The following is a 17,498-nucleotide window of genomic DNA, read 5'->3' as shown; positions in this document are numbered from 1 at the left end:
TGACTCGAGTCAAAATGTGCAATGACTCGAAATGACTCGTGACTCGAAGGTAGTGACTTGATCCCAACACTGCCTTGTATACGTTCGAATTGTTAACGTTACGCTGGTGTGACCTGTGAGAGCAATCAATCATTCAATGATTATGCGTTGTACCGCCCCTCGATTGTTATATCACAAATAAATTTATCGCAACCGCAGTTGTCGGAGCTTGCAGCTTACGTTGTCGTAAACTAGTAGTAAAGTAATAGAGCCTACTAGCAATGTATCTCTGTTCTATAAACGGCTCACAGTTCTTGGTGCTCACCTTACCATGCAACCCTCTTGTATGATTTAAATCGAACGAATATCGTTTATACGTTTATAATTGTATATCATGGATAAGTAGGTGGGTATAGGTTGTTGCACCACCACCTGTTTTTTACAACATTCTGAGGTTTCGTATTTTATCCTGTGTTTTGGCGGATAATTCCAGACTGGGGCTACCGCTACTTGCGTAGCAGTTCTACGTATGCGTGATCGATATAGCGCCTTTATTGCGTATATAACTCAACTCTTTATTCGTTTTTCGAATCGGAATAAATTGGGACTCCATCTGTATTTAAAACAGCATAATGCAATGACTTATCAATCAGGTCTCGTACTTTGAAAATTCAACTTGACTCGACTAGTGACTTGACTCGTGACTTGACTTGACTTGACCTGACTCGACTTGACTCAAGTCACCTCCAAAAATCGAGTGGCTTGACTTGACTCGAGTCAAAATGTTCAATGAATCGAAATGTCTCGTTACTCGAAGGTAGTGACTTGATCCCAACACCGGTACGAGATGTACTGTGCATATTACGCTATACGCATATACGCTATTTAATTACCTCTACATTACGTTGCAAATTACCATTAAGTGGAATATTATTGGTCGGATTTCGTCAACTCGAGCGAATCCATTTCAAGAGCTTACTTGCTTTAAATTTGGGTATGCTATTCCCCTAGACAAAATAATAGTAGGCCTAATAAAATATACAACATAAGTTACAGAAATGAGTCCGGACTTTTTTCGCAATTATGAGAGAATCGTGCCCCGAGGTCATTAGGGCGCTTTGGCTTCCGACATTTCGGCGCAGACCGTAATTTCCACCCCAGAGCACGCCAATACCCGTAACATTTTGGTGCGCCGGTGGCGGGGATTAATATTCGGACCCTAAAATCACAGCACAACGGCAAAACCGCCGATATTGTCTCCTGTCCCTGAAATCCACATTGGTTTTGCTGAAAACCCTATGGTGACCAAAGACCAACCTTTGAGAGTGGCTTAAAAAGCGCTGTTTTGATGCGGAATAGGGGATAGAGCAACATTTCATGATACCTCAAGGGGTACGAGCGCTAAAAAGTTTAAGAAACACTGTTAGAGTCGAAACGCCATGAATACCAAAATAAATAACATAGCCAGCAGCTTGTGCGCGGAAAAGCATATGCGTGTGAATTAACGTAAGCGTTAAGCACGAGCGGTTAATGAGCTGACACATATTTGGAAATAAGGCAGAATTCTCAAGACTCAAATACGACAAGAATGTTGGTAACCAGAATGGGAAGAAATGGGAGGAAATACATTCATTTTTTATTCTTATCAAATTTATTTGTTTATTTTGTATAGGCGAAATTTTCAAATAATGATGTAAAGCCAGTAATAACAATAGGGACTCAGTAAAAACAAATGACACCATGGCCAGGGGTTCTTCACATTGGGTTCATGGACAATGGATACCTTAGGGATGCGTACACTAGTTTTAAGGGGTTCGTAAAAGGTCAAAGTTAAAGCTACAATTATAAACCTTACTTTCTTATTTTGTCTTATTTCCAATGCTCATCAAAGGTCCATAATAGCCAGACAGGCGAAATGCACAATAATAGTTGCACTCCAATTGGTAGTCAGGCCATCACCTTGTATATATCTCTATTGTGCCCGGCTTAATAAATTACAGTTATGTATCCACGGAACCACCCGTTAGTATTTAGGGGTCCTCGTTTGCAAAAAGGTTCAAAACCCGTGGCGCCGACCATTGTGCGACTGCGGATAGACGCATATACTGCGAAAACAATTCCGTAAACTTAATTTTATTTTATCGATGTCACAGGATTGGTGTGTCTGGCTTCGTTTCTGGTCGGGTTACTGTTCGTCGCGAATTCCGGGAATTACTGGTTGACGATTTTCAACGATTACGCCGGAACTGTGCCGCTTTTAGTTATCGCATTCTTTGAAATCATCACCATTTCGTGGTTTTACGGCGTAGACAAGTGAGTCGGTTGTAGCCAAGGTTGTAATGACAAGAGTCATCACTCGAGTCGAGTCACGATTTTATGTTGACCCGACTTGACTCGAGTCATTTTCTCTAGGTGCGCAAATGAGTCGACTCGACTCGAGTCAATCGGTGTATTGACTCTACTTGGACTCGAGTCATTGCGCATGACTCGGACCAAGTCATATGACACGAGACTCAAGGCCAAGACCGACATTTCATTGTCACTTTGAAGAATAGTAAAGTAACCACACTATTGGTGTTTCGTCTTTAGTGATACTAGTACTTGAAAATGCGATCAGCCGCTGTTAAAATTTACGAAAGTTATTGTATATTGAATGCGAACAATTCGATATCACCAAACAGTGTCATAAAAAGTGAGTTTAACGAATCTGTAACTCGAAACTGAGTAGCCAACGCAATGACTTTGACTCGGACTTGACTCACTGGTGAATTGAAAATGATTCGACTTGACACGAGTCAAAACGATGAAAGTAATGAATACAAGTGTATGAGTGGTGTATATGTATTCCAGGGGCTCTTGACAACCTGTGGTACACTAAGTCACGCCAGGCAGTACGCAGTAGTTGTATTTCTTTTCAAGTAAAATTGCAGTTTCCACAAATAGCTAACGTGTTTTATCTAATGTAAGGAATGTCTTATTCGAATGCATAGTTAAATACTTTATGCGTCATTCCTTTTACTTTCACCCAGCCTAGTTCATCTTGTGGAGAAGAAACCATGGCCTTGAATTTAGCCTTTCTGGTTTGTGTAATTTATAATCAGGGGTGGATTAGCTCGTGGACCTCATTTGTTTCGAAATTTTCGGGCCTACTTATTCACTAAACCAAACATATTAATAATCCTATATATTTGGAGTAAAGTTGAGTGTTTCGTTGATTTCCTCTTACGAAACAACATTACAGAACGTCGAGGTTCATGTGATATGTTTTTTATTCGATTCGTCTATTTTAACTTGGCCCTTCCAGCGCGTTCACTTCTCAGGTACGTTAAGTTTCGTAACGAAGTAAATCTTTTGCCAGTGTCTCGCATACCCCATACAAAAGGAAATTCAGTATTTACTTTGATGAATTATTCGTACTTTCCTCCTGTCGTTAAACTGTCAGGCCATTTGATAAGTAAATAGATGTCCATTGTCTACAAAGGCACTGGAATCTGTCACCGTGCTGTGATTGCTTTGCTAGTTTTCAGTTATCATTTTGTCACGGCTCAGTGACTGTTGGGTTTAAGCAATCACGCACACCAGTTTTGATCAATTTTCAGAGTTGCCTTTGTCTATTTTTAACATGATCCGTGGATATTTGACTTGTTTAGCAATTCCTTAGTCTTCAGTAGAGGGTGAAGCATCGTAGCTCTTTGATTGATCAGGGTAAAAGCTAAAATAATCGGGGATTGAACTTTTCAGTTTCAATGAAGACCTCAGGTGGATGATCGGAAGTCCAAAAAGTATAGCCGGCAAAATACTGTTCTGGTACTTCAGAATCTGTTGGGTGTTTATCGCCCCCATTGCCTTGCTCGCCGTGACTATTGCGTTCATCATTTCGCTGATCTCAAATCCGCCGACGTACACACAATGGGTTGGTGATGTAAGTATGACCTGGGATTTTTCAAGCTTGCTAGAACCGATTGCCAGTTCCGCGCTAGAATTTTGGTTGAAGATAACCAATGACCATGGAGGCAAACTATCGGAGCTCAGTTGTCACGAAGCTATGTTTGCTATGATTTTATTTAAATAAAACGGAAATGTGTGACCTGAACAACGTTACCAGAACAACAGAGTGTTCTCTGGAGCCCGATACTTGGCCATAAAAGATTTGAGGATCTAGACTTAGGCTCAAGTCTTGCTTACCCCAACCATGTCCAGAAGTGTCCTGTTCACAAAAATATTTACGAATCTACCTACGCGCCTAAGCAGACCACTTGACTCCTAAATTTCCTGAAAAGTAAAATAAGATGGGATTTTGAGACGCAATCCAGGGATGGCCAACCTTTTTGCCATTCATGGCCTTATTTCGACTACTCATTTATCCTACGGCCGCATTCCGGGGCATATAGTTGTAATGAAGTAGCAGGACGCCAAATACCCATGTTGAAGTTTCTATACCAATTCCCAGTGAATTCCGGACTAATCTATTTAATCATTACGCACCGAAATCGCGAGTGGTCACTGGTCAGTGGTCATGCTATGGGTTGGGTATATTAATAGTTTCGCGAAGCGCGAAATTTTTTTCATATTCACTAAAGAATTTCGTCATTAATAGTAGTAGTTTGACATATTACTAACAAACATTTATCCTATCTCAGTCCATGTGATCAGATTCGCCGGTAGAGTTGATGGAGGGGGTGTTTTCGAAAATTTAGGTCATGTTATAAATGATGAAGCATCTTCGGGTTGTCCAATTGTTATTAGTCACTTTGTTGTATGCTGTAATTTCTTGACCTCCCATCACGATTGTCCATGTAGTGAGGAGCACACGATTCCGAGTTTTCATTTCTATATGGGGCGCATCATTTACCTCTGCTGTTCGCATCTGTGCTGTAGGGCTTTGATTGCAAAATACGCTACTATTTTGAAATCGAAAATGAAGCCATATTGATTCGCGCCCAGCGCGAAGAAAATTTCAAGATTAATTAAAATCTCTCAGCAAATCGGGGTTCAATTCGCAAATTCAAATTGCATGTCGATGGCCGCCAACATATAATAATTGAATTACATGTCCACGACCGCACAATTTCCTTTTGCGACCGCATGCAGCCGTACGTCGGCGGTTGGCCACCCCTGCGCTAAACAGTTACAAACAACATCCATTAGGCAACTGACAATGATAATGCCACAATATAGCCACAATGGGGGAGTTCCACTTCATTTTGGACACGCGGAGGCGATAAAGATAACTCGACCCAAATCTGTTTTGTTGCTATATGCTTTACTATGGGATTGGGCTAAACATGGACCCAATTTCGTCTATTGAGGTGCGACGAGGATAGTGAAACTATCCATATCTATATAAATTATCCATATGGATATCAAATAGCTGTTAGTCGACGATAATGATGCTATTTCTTGGCGTGTTGTCCTCGTGATGGACATTGACATCCAGGTAGCTTACATTGCTGTTAATTTTCTAGAGTCGTATGATATGGCTGTTGTTATATTCCTCATTGCCTAAGGATGATAGTCATCTGATATCAAAAGATGCATCAATTAGAAACAGAAAGTTATCGAAAGGATGGTTCCGTTTACGAAGAAGAGGTATGGAGGATGCCTGGTCCTGGAAAAGTTGTCTGCAGAATATCAGTTCACCAACATAATTTTTCCTGCTTCCCCTGCAGTAAATCAGTTCACCCATGAGTGTTGTGTGGTATGGAAAATTATGAAATGAGGCTGTGAGGTCCTACAACATATAAAAATCATGCGTTTGAATTACCATGAAGCTGATGAAACTTCAATTGAGGCAGCCTCATCTGTTTTCAATGAAAGAGGTTGCAGAAGAGACGTCAGTGTCAAAAGCTGTTGCAAAAGAATAAACTGTAGAGTCATCAGTCACGGCATCTTATTCTGACAATTCAACAATTTGGAAAAGGGGATAGCTGAATCTATAGTGATTCATCCGTTATCGAAAGAAGCATAGCCTACTTGATAGTTGATAGTGAAAAGCAACCACCATCATTCCGGTGATAAATCCATTAAATATGGTATCGGTACTTTTTTCAAGTACAGTCACTTCAACTTTTTCTTTGACATTCTGGTGCCTTGCCTACCGTATGGATTGAATTACAGCAGTTGGACATTGAACCCAGAGGAGTTTCAGTGAAGATGAGTAAATCCAGTGATGATTATGAGCGTGAGTGGAATTGGTGGCAAGTTTACACACAACTTTGCTTCATTCTTAATTATTCTATGCAAGTACACCTTCTGTCATGCGCAACTTATTGACCTAAACAACCACTGTTTCCGGTCTGGATTATGAGCTCTCTGTTGCGTTCAAGATATCCATGAACACTGTCGGATATTGAAAGGATGGCGTATTTTTTGTACTTCCAACAGAAAGACTTGGAAATTATAGGTTTAGTTGTAAGACAGTGAAGCAAACGATCTCATAATGACTTCAACAAAACAGGACTATTGTCGGTTGCTTGCTATCTGGACTCTTATTATATGTAGCCTATCTGATACATATTATGTTGACAGCGCAATGAACTTTGCTAAAAGCTTCAAGATTTTCAAGTTCAAACTTGATGATCAAGAATGACCAAGGCTCACAAGCTCATTTTTGTGTTTTACCATCTACAATTTTGCATTAGTATTCTCGTTGAATGTTCTTGGATATGGTGATGCTATTTGTATGAATTGGGTTTACACCGTAATATTTTGCTTCGTGTCTGAATGCAATCCCATACATGGGTTTCTCAAATAGCAGGTTGACATTCCTTCTTCCTCAGAATCATGTAATAGTGTAATAAGTGAGCATGTGTAATACGTTTCTTATAATTTTATATTATAAAGTTTATGTGCTTACGATACAATTCATTTTCAGGGTCGGGCAAAAATACTCGAGAACCTCTGCTTTATAGACTATATTATACGCTTTGCGACTACATTTTTTCTGTTCCATTTTATTCAACAAGATAACTGCAACAATACAACTGGTACATCGTTTAATTGTCAATGATCAGAGAGGATGAGATTTGGTATTATTAGTATTATAACTGCAACAATACTACTGGTGCATCGTTTAATTGTGAATCATCAGAGAGGATGAGATTTAGTTGGTATTATTAGTATTTTATTATTTAAATATACCAACAGCAACAGATAGTGATTAGATTAAAGGACAGGACTCGGGTATTGAAATGACATGAATATATCTAGAAAGGGTTTCTGTTGAATTTAGTCCAACCTGGTGTAGTATTGGCTGCTAAATGGAGAAAATAATAATGATAGAACCATTGCAGTGGGCGATAAGGATAGAATCATAATTTCAGCACTTCCGTCACGAGGACAAGACGCCAAGAAATAGCATCATTTTCGTCGGCCAACAGTTATTTGATATCCATATGGGTTATTTATATTGATATGGATACTTTCACCATCCTCGTTGTACGTCAAGAGACGAAATTAGGTCCATGTTTAATCCAGTCCCATAGTAAAGCATACAGCAACAAAACAGATTTGGGTCGAGTTATCTTTATCGCCACCGCGTGTCCAAAATGAAGTGGAGCTCCCCCATTGGCAATAGTAATCATAGCTATGAAAAACTATTCTGATCTAAATTTACTTTTACCTTGACGAATGTAAGCATATATATTGCTAACTTGACGAATATATTGTGTGTAATGAAGTAGTCACCTCTTAATTAAGTAGTTTGTAGCAGTGCAGTCAATACCTTCGAGCGGTGGTCAGATTCAATTTCTGTCAGCCGTTACTGTTACTAAATTCATTGATAGTAACTAGTGATGCTAAACGGTTCGCTGATCTCATACAATATCGTGTCACGTTTGAATAGAAAAGATGTGAGCCGGCTGAATCCGACCACGGCAGTCAAAGCACAATTTATTTCAGGACGAATTTTGACACAGGGCTAGTCAAGTCATTTCATAATTCCAGTTAAGTCACGAGTCAAGACAAATTTTCAAAGTGACTCGAGTCAGGTCAAATCATCCCCAAATTTCCGATTTCGAGTCAATTTCAAGACAGCAAATATTCTCAGTTAGCGATTCCGCAGTCTCGCTTCAATATCAGCTATTCACCAACACGGGCGCGAACAATCGAGTACGCAACGTCGGTGACGATGAACTATTTCACAAATTAATACGATAGATGTCTGCTGTGGATTCTGTTATGTAATGGCACCGATTTCACGTGATTCAAGCCTGTGGTATCTTTTCATTACTCGGCCTTAACACGCATCTTATGATGTTTTAGTATTAGCGGTAAGCAATTACGTCTGTTCGAATCTGTTCGTGGCCAATTGCGCAGATTCAAAGTTATTCAATGTCACGCTGTCACTCCCAGTATGACATAACAATAGCACAAGTAGAGATAACAGGCAAATCATGCGAGGCCTGTAGCAGCAGACGCTATAATTTAGGCCAGGGGTTCTCAACCCGCGGCCTGCAGACGCTTATTGTGCAGCCCGCGAGATCTTTCAATATGATTGCAATTACTACCGGCACAGTATTGTTACATAATAACTTAGCTACTTTAGCTCTCTTATCGCACCGTCTCTGTTTCGTTTGATTTATTCTCATTCTTCAATGTGTTCTGGTTTCTTGATATATGGTCCAGTTTAGATTCTTATTGTTTTGAATAGGTCTTCGGACAGTTCCATCTGGAGTTATACATATCACCTGATCTTAGAAAAAAGCGTTGCTAGCTAGGTCTCAGGCCAAGCAATCCATATTTTGAGGCATTGTTGAGATTGCCGACGACGTTAAAGACGCATGGTTCAAAATTGCTTGGTATATCGCTAAACCCATGAAATCTGCTAGAAAAGGTGTGTTTTCAACAAAACGTTACTAAACTGTGCGAATCTCCGCTGTTTCCGGAATTTAGCAGCAATGACAACTTCACCTAACAAATTTCGAAGCTGCAGTTGTCTGATTCAACCGTGACAAGAAGAGTAACGGCAATGTCAGTTAATCTTTTGTCGCATGTTTTTAAACACGTTGCCGCGTAGACTACTTTAACCTAGCATTGGACAAAATCCACGGACATTGCAACGCTAATTGTATTGGAGTATTCTATCGGAGTGGATATATTTGTAGACGTAACGCTGGTCAGGCAAACGTGGACAGAGGGGACTAGCAAACAACATCAATTTGACAAAGCTGACTTCTGTAACTATTGGTGCAGGGTTGATTGGTTTGCTCAGAAATTACCCCGAACATGAGACTTCTTCTCATATCACCGAGAGCTCAAAGTGGCTCAAATGGCCTCTTTAACGAAAAAGTTAACCTAATTTTATACTTGTTCGCTCACGCATTGAAACAGAGAGTTCAGTTCTCTGGTGCAAGGGTTTGAAGGTGCACACTGCACATACCGACTTGGGAACAAATGCAATGCACGCTTCATTAAGGGATTTACTTGTTCCGTCGGAAGATGACATAATCTCACTAGAAACAGCAACTGAAAGCTTACGAACGCTGTCCATTAATGCTGTAGAATGCAGACAAATGTACTAAATGCCCATATACGACTGGTAAATAGGCTATATTAGCCTAAATGTGATAGTAGTATACAAATATACCGTAATAATGTTGTGCGGCCCGCAGCGGTTTTTGCTGTTAAGATGCGGCCTGTTATGCGAGGAAAGTTGAGAACTCCTGATTTAGGTCAACGAAGTTATCATGTGCGGATTGCGGCTGTCCTGCTGTAGACTCGATAGTTCAGGCTGGTAGCGATATCAGGCCTAGCCTGGTGCACGTGATAGTTCATGCCGCCGATTATAGCGCACAGGCCTGCATGCGGACGCGCTAAATCAAACCAGCGACGATAGCGCACATCAGATGTCAATGGCCCATTTCGCATACACATGATTCTCGCTAATTTGCAGAGCACATCATCGATAACACGGATTAGCGAATTGGCATTTCAAAAGGACGGGATTTCTAGTTTTGCATGAGAAACTCCCTGGCTACGCACATACGGTTATAATACCGAAAACGCGCTGGTTAATATCAACCCGGGGCCTACGTAGGTCCCGATCAGCCAGTCAAATTTGATCGTGAAATGATGCGATTTTAATTATCCAGGTGTTATTGCAGCAAGAGCAATATGGGCGCATACAGCGACCTTCCCATTAAAAATACAAATCCTGATGGTTTGAAATTCGATCCGCGATATGGTTGCGCCCCACAGAGTCTGTCGAGCAATGACGTTTATTGGAACATAGAAGGTTCTTGCTCAAACTAATTGAATAAATTCAGAATTTGCGCCACCGAGAATCTCGTGTTGCATCAATATTTGACAATGTAATTTAACGCCGTGCACTGCACAATGCGCAGTATTAATAACAAATCAAACACTGACAAGTGACATCGAGGGTACACGAGTGTATAAAGCAGACAAGAATTAGTAGCCTACAGATGACATCAAACGAGAAAGGTTGCATCTAATCAGCGATTCCTCGACTTGCGTACATCACAATGGAGTTCCGAGTCCGACATCGCGACAATTGTTTGCTCATTACAACGACGTTTGAGATGCATTGCTGCATTTCCGATAAAAGTTAGCAAAGCCTTGTTAGAGTAATGAATATGCGCACTTTGCGCAGGAATGACTTTCAATTCGCAGGCATACACAAACACTCTGTCCTATTTCGCGCTTCAATTAAAGAGAGTATCACGAAACTAACTCTTGAATTATTTTGTCAACGAATATGCGTGCAAATACAATTTAACAAGTAGAACGTGAATTCGTAAACGAGGTCGCTTCGATTGTATGATTAATTGATTACTAATCACGGATTACAATTTATTGGGGCGTTGTAAGCACTAGTTCGTCGTCGCCGACGAAGCTGCGTATCCAATTATTCGCGCGCGTATCGGTAAATGGTAAATAGTTGTCATTTACGCGACATCGCGGACTCGGTAATTGACATACGGCGGGCGTTTAAGCATTTTGTATGGGGTGGCCGCCATCCCATAAATGTGTCATGGGGTGGCTGCGCCACCCCGCCACCCCGTTACTCGGCGCCTATGAACGGGTGGTTGTAATAATAATTATTATTATCTAATCTCAGCCAGGCCAGTATGATTGCGGCCAAGTGTATAGCTGTTGACGGAACTTAAATATAAATGGAATCAAGTAGATACATTACTGGTATTGATCGGCTTTGTGAAGTAGACTATGTGATGACTTGAAATTGACACAAATACTCTCTATTCCATATTTTTCTTACGTCGAGTCCGAGTCAAATCAAGTCATGTCGTTTAACAGGGCGGTGACTCGATTCAAGGGATCCAGAAAACGTGGCTTGAGTCTGACTCGAATCAAGTCTTGAGCATAGTCCCAACCCTAGTACGTAGTGCAGTTGCACCGATATTGAACACGGCATATTTCAGGGAACTTCCGTGTCCGGCGTGGAGTATCCCGGTTATGCGCTCGCCGTGATTTACCTCCTCATCCTCCTGCCAAGCGTTCCGATCCCCATAGTATGGCTCTACCAACTCATTCGCCACAAGGTCGACGATTCCCTGGAGAAGGTCGGGATCCTGGTGGATAAAAGCTGGGAATGGGATGACTACGTCAAGTCTGTCAAATTTTGGAAGATCCAAGACGACCCACCAAAGGAGAGCGTGACAAATCTGAAACATGCATAGATGCATACTTGTACAGTTGCAAAGGTTTCCTATTTATAATTCGTGAAGATGTTTCATAATAGGCCGGTGTCGAGTTGTTAAACCATCGTAACCGGAATGTCCACACTCCTAATAAGGTGCAGTCACACATATAAATGCGTTTTGTTTAGTGGGGCATCACTATAGTACTAAATATGATTAGTCATTAGATATTGTTTGACTTTGTCTACATTTGGAAGAGCTTACAAGGTCCATTAGCCTAGTTACCTCGAGTTTGGTATATTGTCATGGTATCGCAATCTTGTGATGTTTCTGTAAGGATGAAATCATCAACAATAAACTCAACACGGTTATGAATAAACTCCAGCATCGCAAATCATGCGCATGATGCAATTAATTTAAATACATGTATATGTCTACAAACTCACAGGGGGGATGATTTCAATGGTAGCACATTGATTATAAATATGATATGGTTCTGTTTCAGGTTCACAATAACTTTTGCTTCAATAGTTTGAGAGGGCTGTAACTTACTTGCAATTTAGTTCACCTTTTATCGCTATAGAAATGAATTGACGGATATATCTGCGCATATTTTATGAAAATTGATGTATTCACTGGATAACATAGCTACCGTATCACGAACGCAGAGAACGATTCATAAATTAATGTTTTCGGTCCCATGAAATATTTTGTGACTCACAACCTTCCCATCGTTTCATTGTATCGAAATATTTTGGCGTCTTGAAAAGTAAAAATAGAACAATGAACTGAACTGAATGATTGATACGTGATAACTAGGGCAATTTTTTTTTGACCTAAAAATCGGAAGATTTTGACCTAAAAAATCTAAATTTTGACCTTTTTTGACCTAAAAAAACTGAAATTTGACCAAATTTTGACCTCACGTATGCAAATTAGGTGTTTTCGCATATAATGTTAAAATTGTACTACTTATCCTCATTTCTGGTTGGAACTGTCTGTCCTTACAAAGTAGTTTGGCCTGAAAAAACTTTTTTGACTCAAAAACTGACAGATTTTTACATGAAAAACTAGTATTTTAACGAAATCTGGCCCTATGAAGAATTGCAGTAGTTACATTACGTATTCTGGTGGAAATAATTAAAATTTGTTGTAGTACAACAAAAGATCCTTTCCTACATTCTCGGGTAGAAAGTGTCTGTCCTTACTACGTAGCTTGCCAAGAACGGAGAAAGAACGTTCAACAGCAGCATTTGTTGGCTGACAACACTCAAGTTGTGTGCACACTGCTGGTGACAAACCGTGTTGCTTCATTCTGACAATGTTGTCTATATCACAATTTTTCAGCTTGCGCTTCTTGATATAAGAACCATGCAATGTCCAAGTAGTCTTGCTTCAGCTAGGATATTGCGGTACATTGACCATAAAACCATGTCACTATTTGTTTCATTTGACCATTTATGATTCACAATGAGCAGACGATGGTCCGTTTACAACGGTAGGCCTATAAAGTAGGCTACAAGCTGTCAAATATCAAATGATAAGTTCACCGACAGCGCAAAATCTAGGATACAAACGAAATGCAGAGGTCAAAAAATGTTTGACTTTGTAAACAATTTTGACAAATTTTGACCTAACGCTACAATTTTGACCTAATTTTGACTTTTTTTGACATGTCAAAAAAAAATTGCCCTAGTGATAACGAACACAAATATCGCGCGTGCTCATAAATTTTGGGATACAAGTGCACATATCGTACTATCGGCGCGCCTAGTGTGAGCATACTATCCATTCAATATCGATGTGGCCTATACATGAAGATTTTAATCAATAAAACATGTAAAAATCACGATATCAGCGATTTTAAAATTCGTACCATGTGTTAGCGTAAATCTGCTGTTTACGGTTACATTGTTCCATCGATCACCGCACCAATATATCCTTGATTAATGTCATACTAAGGTAATAAGTGCCACTGCATACACATCATGTTTCGTGAACATTAGGTTAGTAGGGGATTTAGCCATGGTATTATGAGGAAGGAGTTGGCCTAGGCTTAGCTGGAGTACGTGATTCATACGAATGAATATGTATGCAGGTTCATTCACTGTTATGCATCATATTCGGCTAGGTTAGGCTGTGTCTTCGCGTTTTGCCGGAAACGTATGTTTGTCTTTCGGTTTATATCTTAACTTCCCTGTTTTTACTGAGGCTCTCGAGGACAAAGGTTTTATGCAATGCAATATACTGTAGATGTGGCTCAAGTCAATTGCCAGTATGTAAAACGGATTCTAAGTAGCCTAGAGAAGACGCAGGGTCGCAGACTTGGACAGCTAGAGAATTCAAGTTGTTAAATTAGACTGAAGCGAAATTACGATAACTTGATTCTAATGCAATTTATGAAATGTTTCTATGCCCTTATTTAATATTAATATAGTTTCTGGTTTTCGTGAAAATGCTTTGTGCCAAGCTTCGTGTACGGACACTTGTCGTTCTCATGCTCATGAAAATGATCTCTGGTTTAATTCAATTGTCAAGTTTTTGAGAATCCAGTATTTCTAATCATAATTAAAAACAAATATGTAGCTATAATCCCAGTTCCATTCCATTTTGGAAATGCCGAAAAATTTTCTCGGTCGAGCTCTACATGGTAGCAGACTCAGTAAGCTTCGTATGGACCATCCCTGGGCAATGAGCGGCCCGCGAAAAGTTGCTTGGAATTCAAAATATAAAATCTACTTTTGAATGTTAAAGCGTGGACTAAAACCATTTGATGTATAAACTGAGTCGGAAATTCGTTTACTTGGAAGCCTGTTTATTCATGCACCGCGATTACGTAGCCTACGTACTTTGCATGCGTAATCCAGATTTAAAACAAAGCCTATGTAGCGAAGTAGTCCGTGACAATGGAAGTCTCATGAAGTCACTGTATCCATATAGCTTTTAGAACAAACCTTCTTTGTTGCCATTGTCACATCATGCATCACTTTGTATGTGCTTCAAATTGTTACGTGATGCGATTTCAAATCTTTATTTGGTAAAACAAGTCATCCAGTGCTCGTGATTGAGTGATAATCATCCGTAAAGGATGACCGGACATGTCACAAAAAGAAAGGCGAGGGCTGAAGGCGGAAATTCCAATAAGATTTGGAGCACTAAATATTGGTTTACTAGACTATGAGGTAAACCCGTCGTTTTAGTCGTTTATGCCATACAGGTTGCCGTGTCTAACGAGTCCAATTTAAGTCGGTATTATGACAAAAATACAAGGACAGACATTCGGCCGAGGGGGCGAATTTTGGACGAACTGCAAACTTCGCTAAACAACGAGGCTTTTTCACCGAGTTGTACTTACAGGGTACACTGGTCGGGAGGCAGCGACCAAGACAATTTTTGTACTATACCAAAAACATTTTTTATATTATAAGAAAAACGTGTCTGGGGTTTGGAAATGGTTTAAAATGTATCATGCCGAACATTGTCCTGAGTTATGACGGTAAATAGATAGTATTTTTGATAACCGTCACTTTCTCATTACCGAATATCAACACATCCACCAAGAAGCATATTAGCAATCTAAATCAATACGGTTCAGACTATAGCTAAAGTTTTGACGCCCGCCCGCCAACGTATCTTATGCTTGTCATTCGGCCAGTGGGGAAAAATAATTGCCTACCCTTGGTATGGACTATGGAAAAACGTTATCAGAACGACTGTAATTGCCATGGGTACGAAAAACCGACTATCACTTCAAGTCGTATGGCATCAGTATTCCAAGATCATACACCTAAACCACAATTAGCGTTATTCTGTTACTGTTTAGTCGTTCAGGAGTCTATTTCATTGGTCATATCGTTATATAACTGACCGGACCATCGCCTTCACATGCATCAATTTCTATAGCCGTAATCAATCGCTAACTAAGCAATTTATCGCATGATATGCACCTAATCTATTCAACGTGATACAGCTCTCTGTGTTACTATGAGCTATGAGTTATAAGCTATACCCGTTCAACGTGCAAAGAGCAGCTAGATGTTGGCCTTCAATTACAGTCCAAGTAGATTGATGAAAACAGTTGCGCTGGACAATGACCGGACATTTGCAGTGTTCCGGCTGTTCGTAATCAGACACTTTCGATTCAGTCTCTGCGTAATTTATGGGTTTTTAGAACGGTGCTGATGAGTGCAATATCACGCTCTTCCAGATATGTGCGGGGAAAGCGTAAGATTTGCTGGGGAAATAACTACGCTATTCACATAGTTAGCAATGAGACAAGGTTGGGCGTGTAGGAACGCCCATATAATATTGAGCCTAATCAACGGATGTCTATGAAACGATCCGTAAAATTCGTGAAAATCGTGAACTCGTGGCAAGATTTGGACAACTAGATAATTCTAGTTGCCTCATTAGACTAATTTAAACCGAAATTTTCATTCTAATCTAACTTCTGGTTTTCTTGCAGAATGTAAATGCTACTGGTTAACTGTATACTGCGAAACGAGCTAAGCTAGCTGTACCGACATTTACTAGTCTCATGCTAAATGTCCAAGTTTTCGCGAATTCAGTAATGCTAATGCTATTCTAATTTGGGGAAATTATGTAGCTATAGCAATAATTTTGTATAATCTGGAAGGAGCTGTGTAGCTATAATTCTAATCCTAAGCAAATTCGAAAAAATTGAAAATTTTATCGTTGTCTATGTCTGCTCACGTTCTGATGATCGTTTGGCGTCAATATAGCAATATATAACATTCGTTTTTATGGCGGGTTGCCGGAGTGCGGTCTATAGATACCGAATGGCGAGCCCGATAATACAAGTTAAGAAACCGCCGTTAAATATCATTCTTTTCCCGTCGCATATGGCGTTGCAACTTCATTCGCTCGCATGACCAAATTTGTAATTAGCCCGCTTCTATATTAATATTAATAACATCTATTATTCATGTCTAGTACACATACGCAAAGCACAGGCTACGGATTGATCGCAGGAAAAATCAAGCGATAGGCCATGCGCTCTTTCGCGGGAAGACTAAACAATCGCATGATTCCATACGCATGCGCAGCGTAGCACTATCGATTGCAATATCAGATTGTTATATGCTGCGTTCCCAGTTACTTGGCACGTATCAGGAGGATGACGTCAGCATAGACGCTACCTTATTCCGGTGAATATTATGACTAGTGCGCTATTTATGTGAAGATGCGCATATTCGGTTTGGGAATTTCTTGTGTTTGTTCAGGCAGGGCGATTCGGGAATTTTTAGATTGATGCTTAGTGCCAGTTCAAATGGTTGTTCGTAGTATTCTCTGCGTTATTGAAGCATCACTGTCTTTGATATATCACATTATTAGATTGCTATAACTCCGTTCCTGACCATTGAATATGTCATAAGTTTGAACTATTGCGAACTTTAATGATACCTGAAATTTGACTAAAGGCTGGAAGTGCTGAGAAATAAAAACACGGAAGGGCGAAATATAGCTCATTGGCATAATCTTATAACTTCCTCTTAAGATTACGCGCCACGTCTCTAGAGCTTAGGTGCTACTCCAATACAGGCTAAGCAATTCGATATAATTGAACCACGTCTGAGAAATTATATTATTATACTTGCTCCGCTGCGAGATAGCGTCGGGCTAACCACGATATCGTCATATCGGCAAGTTGTATCTAACTAGTGTGGCATCACTCAAAGCGTAATCTATTCAATTATGGGTAGATTTACTTTCAGATTATGCGGTATACTAGGAGATTTCTTGAAGCCTCATGGCTTCGAAATTGCCTTCCCATTAACGCCAGAGGGGCATATGTGTCGATCAAGGTTAGATAGAGCTCAAAGACACAGGGTTACGTTTCCTTTGACAATCACGGGGATATCATGAGATATTTCTCCC

General features: G+C 40.1%; 1 protein-coding gene across 1 annotated transcript in view; it reads left to right on the top strand.

Moving 5' to 3' along the window:
* Positions 1–12,376, top strand: part of LOC145442803 (sodium- and chloride-dependent transporter XTRP3-like) — a 36,997-nt gene extending 24,621 nt beyond the window's left edge. Inside the window, exons 9-11 of the mRNA XM_080320815.1 lie at positions 2,133–2,292; positions 3,721–3,901; positions 11,382–12,376. Of these exons, the coding sequence (XP_080176941.1) occupies positions 2,133–2,292; positions 3,721–3,901; positions 11,382–11,639 (599 nt within the window). The 3' untranslated portion in view covers positions 11,640–12,376. The remainder of the gene's footprint in view (positions 1–2,132; positions 2,293–3,720; positions 3,902–11,381) is intronic.
* The last annotated feature ends 5,122 nt before the right edge of the window (positions 12,377–17,498 follow it).

The sequence above is a fragment of the Botryllus schlosseri genome, chromosome 7 (genome assembly GCF_051294905.1).
Source record: "Botryllus schlosseri isolate E-star chromosome 7, Bs_hap1, whole genome shotgun sequence".
NCBI lineage: Eukaryota > Metazoa > Chordata > Ascidiacea > Stolidobranchia > Styelidae > Botryllus > Botryllus schlosseri.
This window is presented reverse-complemented; position numbering and strand designations above follow the sequence as displayed.